Raw genomic sequence first — 3,765 nt, forward strand, 5'->3', positions numbered from 1 at the left:
ACTTATTAGTAAAATTAAAATTAACTTAAAAGTAAAAATAGACGACGAACGAAGTAATACTAACTACTATAATAATATACACTAACTATAGTATACTAATATATATATATATATATATATATATATATATATATATGTATGTATGTATACTATACCTAAAGCTGTATCTCTATTAAAAAGATAGAATTTTATCTCCTATTAAATACGATATTGCTTAATATATTACAGAAACAATTAAAACAGACAATATAATAGAATATACAATTATATATATTTAATTTGTACAAATATACGCATTTAATTTATACAAATTAAACACGTATATTGTATGTATATAATTATGTATAACATTAATATTGATTAATAAATAAATAATAGTTTAGAAAATAGTGTATGTAAATACACACGATATAAAATGCACTATTGTAATATTTTATAATATAATAATACGAATAAATTTTAATTCTTATATATGTATACTTGCGTCATAATTTTGCCGTTTCGATTAATTTTAATATTGAGAATTATGTGTATTACTTTTAAATAATTATAAGATAATACAAATAGAGGCGTTATTGCCATTTCGTTGCGTACTATTAAAAGTATTGTGATGATATCGTTAGTTTACGTGGACGATGTAACGAGATCTAGTTAACCGGTGACAATAGCGATGCTCGTTAAAAATATCATTGCGTCATATCGTGGCACACAGTTCTCACTGATAATGTCTATTACAGCTGTATCTCTTTTACAGCTGTATACAACTGGCGGGGAGACACGCGATATGGATTACCCTTGGAAATTGGAGAAACCGTACAGATCTTGGAGGAGTGTGCAGGTAATATTCTAATATTCTCTTGATCTTACCTGTGTTACTCGCATGAGCGAAATCGATGTATTTTGCATCGAGTTCTGATATTTTTAACGTCAAGGGAAATGATTAAGTCACCAGGAAGCGCGATAGTGATAACGTAATTATGCATTCTGAATGGAGCGCTGGGAATGATATAGATACAGAGAGAGGTCGAAAAAAGAATATTAAAGAATAATATCAACATTTTTGTCTGAATTTAAAAATTTGCATTAAGTCTTTACTAATATACAATAATTCTTATCATCATTAATTATTGTATCTACATATGTCAAACAATTCGTACTATTTCCTCGCTAAAATTAATTTTAGACAGTTTACTCAAATTAATTTACGGAATTTAATAGAAATTATATATATATTGCATTATTTAGTAAGCAGAATAATAATACACACTGAGAAAAAAATTCCTAAATTTCAATAAATATTTATTTTTCAATAGTACCAACTAAATATTTATTAAATATAAAAATATATTTATTTGGTACAAAAAACATTAATTTGATTTAACAATCACTTCTTTTTATTAAGTAAATATTTATTTATTGTAAATATTTAGTTGGCAATATTCAAATAAATATTTATTTAAATTTAGGCTATTTTTTTTCTCAGTGCAGGAAAAAGATCGTATTTCATAGGTTCATGCAAAATTATTGATTGATGATGTCTTATATAATAACTAAATACTGTTACTTTTCGTATTAATTAATTTTAACATCAATATTCACACGCACTGAAGAAAAATATAGTCAATTTTAATAAATATTTAATTGAATACTACAACTAAATATTTATTAAATATAAAGATATATTTGATATAAAAAATATTAATTTAATCATTTTTTTTACTGAACAAATATTTATTTACTGTAAGTAAATGTTTGCAGTATTGAATTAAATATTTATTAAAATTAACTATATTTTTTTCTCAATGCGTTCATCATTGTTTAAATTAATAGCATTAAATTAATATCATGTTGCGTATCTGTACACTGAGAAAAATGGTCTTGAATTAAATAGTAATTCTGGTGAAAAACAGACGAATCAGAATTTTCTGGTTAAGTCTATTAGAATTCTGGTTAAGATAATTAGAATTCTGATTAATATAATTATTCTAGTCTAAAAATAAGAATTTTAGTAGATTTTATCAGAAATATTGTATCAATCAGAATTCCAGTTATCTCAACTAAAATTCTAATAAATTTAATTAGAAATTTCTGATTCGTCCAGGAATTTTTTTTCAGTGTAGTGTTAAAGGTATAGGTATAAAGATATTCTCAGACATAAGTGGAATGTAATCGGTAAAATGCAACTAAAATGAAATTCCTGACGATTCCAGGCTGGTATAGAGGCTTCTCGACGAAGAATCGCGCGGTGAAGGGAATCTTTCCAAGTTCCTACGTGCATCTGAAGCCTTGCAAAATCGACAATGAAGGTCTTTTCGAGTCCGTTATACCATTGGAGGATCCGGTGGTTCGGGAAGTCACTCTGGTTCTACGAGAATGGGGTGGTATTTGGAAGAGGTTGTATGTGGTGAGTACACCGCATTCCGTATTTCTCTCTGCCCGCCTTCCACTCTTCTTCTTCATTGCGAAATCTGTCTTTGTAGTCCGTTTCAGAGAATATCTTCTCTTATTAAAATTGCAATCGATGAAGAAAAAATTGCAATCCTTTAATACTGTCTTTCTCATTCATTTCTTTGCTTCTATATTTGAAAATGTCTACGTTATTTATACATACATGAATATCTTAATATTAATTAAGGTTCTCTAAGAAAGTTCTTTGAAGCATTTTCGTTAATCACATAATTTTCTTCTATTTTTTTCCTTTACTTTTCTGTGTTATTTATATATCACGTTACAAGATTCATAAAAAGGATTGATTTTATAGTCTTTTTCTCTATTTTCAGGAATGCGTATAAAACTTTAGCGATTTAATATGTGAATGTAAAATTTTGTCTTTGCTGTCTGATGCAGGAGCGTGAGGAGTACAAATTCAACGCGTTGCGTAAAGTGATGCGGGAACTATTGGAATGGCGACGGCAACTTTTGGCCGGCACCCTCACGACTGATCAGACGCGGGAGTTAAAGTTGCGGATAATCAATAAAGTGGATTGGGGGAATCGGTAAGTTGGAAAAAATGTACTATTCTACATTAAATTCGCGGCATGTGCCACAGGAATGAGAGCGGAAACCATATCCTTCCATCATTCATATTTATAAGAAAAGACTTATCAAGTTTTTTTAATTACTTAATTGATTTGCGCGAATGTTTTCTAATGATGGTATATAGATACTATAATTAAAGCATATGTATATTTATTATCAATGGCGCAAATAACTTATTGATTTTTATTAGCAATCGAGTTAATTTTAGTAGTTTCGAGTATAGAGAAGAAAATATTAAAAGTTATATTTATATCTCTATTAAAATTTTTTTCTATTAAAAAATGACACAAATATATGTATATATGTCATTTTTTTATTAGAAAGAAACTTTAGTCAAATAATTTATGCGCAAAGTGATCTTTTGTGCAATTGGAGAAAGTAGTTGCGCCAAATAGTTTCAGCTGAAGAGAATTTCGAAATTGATTCGCTCTTACGTGATCACACGCTAATTAAGTTCGCTTGCACGGGCAATTGCTGCATAAAAGCGAATGATACATGACATTGTTGGAAAGAATTTCTTTTATTCTGTCATTCTCTTTCATATTAATCGCTATAACGACGTAGCACATGTCGACAGTCTTCCTCTCATCAAACACGAGTCAGAAGAAGCATTTCGCTCTTCCTAAAGAATACACTAATGTAATCTTTTTTTCATATCTATATATGTATGTATGTTTTTGTGTGTGTGTGTGTGTGTGTGTGTGTATATATATATATATATATATA

The 3,765-nt window shown here is 28.2% G+C and overlaps 1 protein-coding gene across 1 annotated transcript in view; it reads left to right on the forward strand.

The window, feature by feature from the left end:
* Nucleotides 1–3,765, forward strand: part of LOC105622764 (dedicator of cytokinesis protein 3) — a 55,186-nt gene that overhangs the window by 8,334 nt on the left and 43,087 nt on the right. Inside the window, exons 2-4 of the mRNA XM_012204175.1 lie at nucleotides 755–838; nucleotides 2,211–2,404; nucleotides 2,848–2,996. Of these exons, the coding sequence (XP_012059565.1) occupies nucleotides 755–838; nucleotides 2,211–2,404; nucleotides 2,848–2,996 (427 nt within the window). The remainder of the gene's footprint in view (nucleotides 1–754; nucleotides 839–2,210; nucleotides 2,405–2,847; nucleotides 2,997–3,765) is intronic.

The sequence above is a fragment of the Atta cephalotes genome, assembly GCF_000143395.1.
Source record: "Atta cephalotes unplaced genomic scaffold scaffold00048, whole genome shotgun sequence".
NCBI classification, from domain to species: domain Eukaryota; kingdom Metazoa; phylum Arthropoda; class Insecta; order Hymenoptera; family Formicidae; genus Atta; species Atta cephalotes.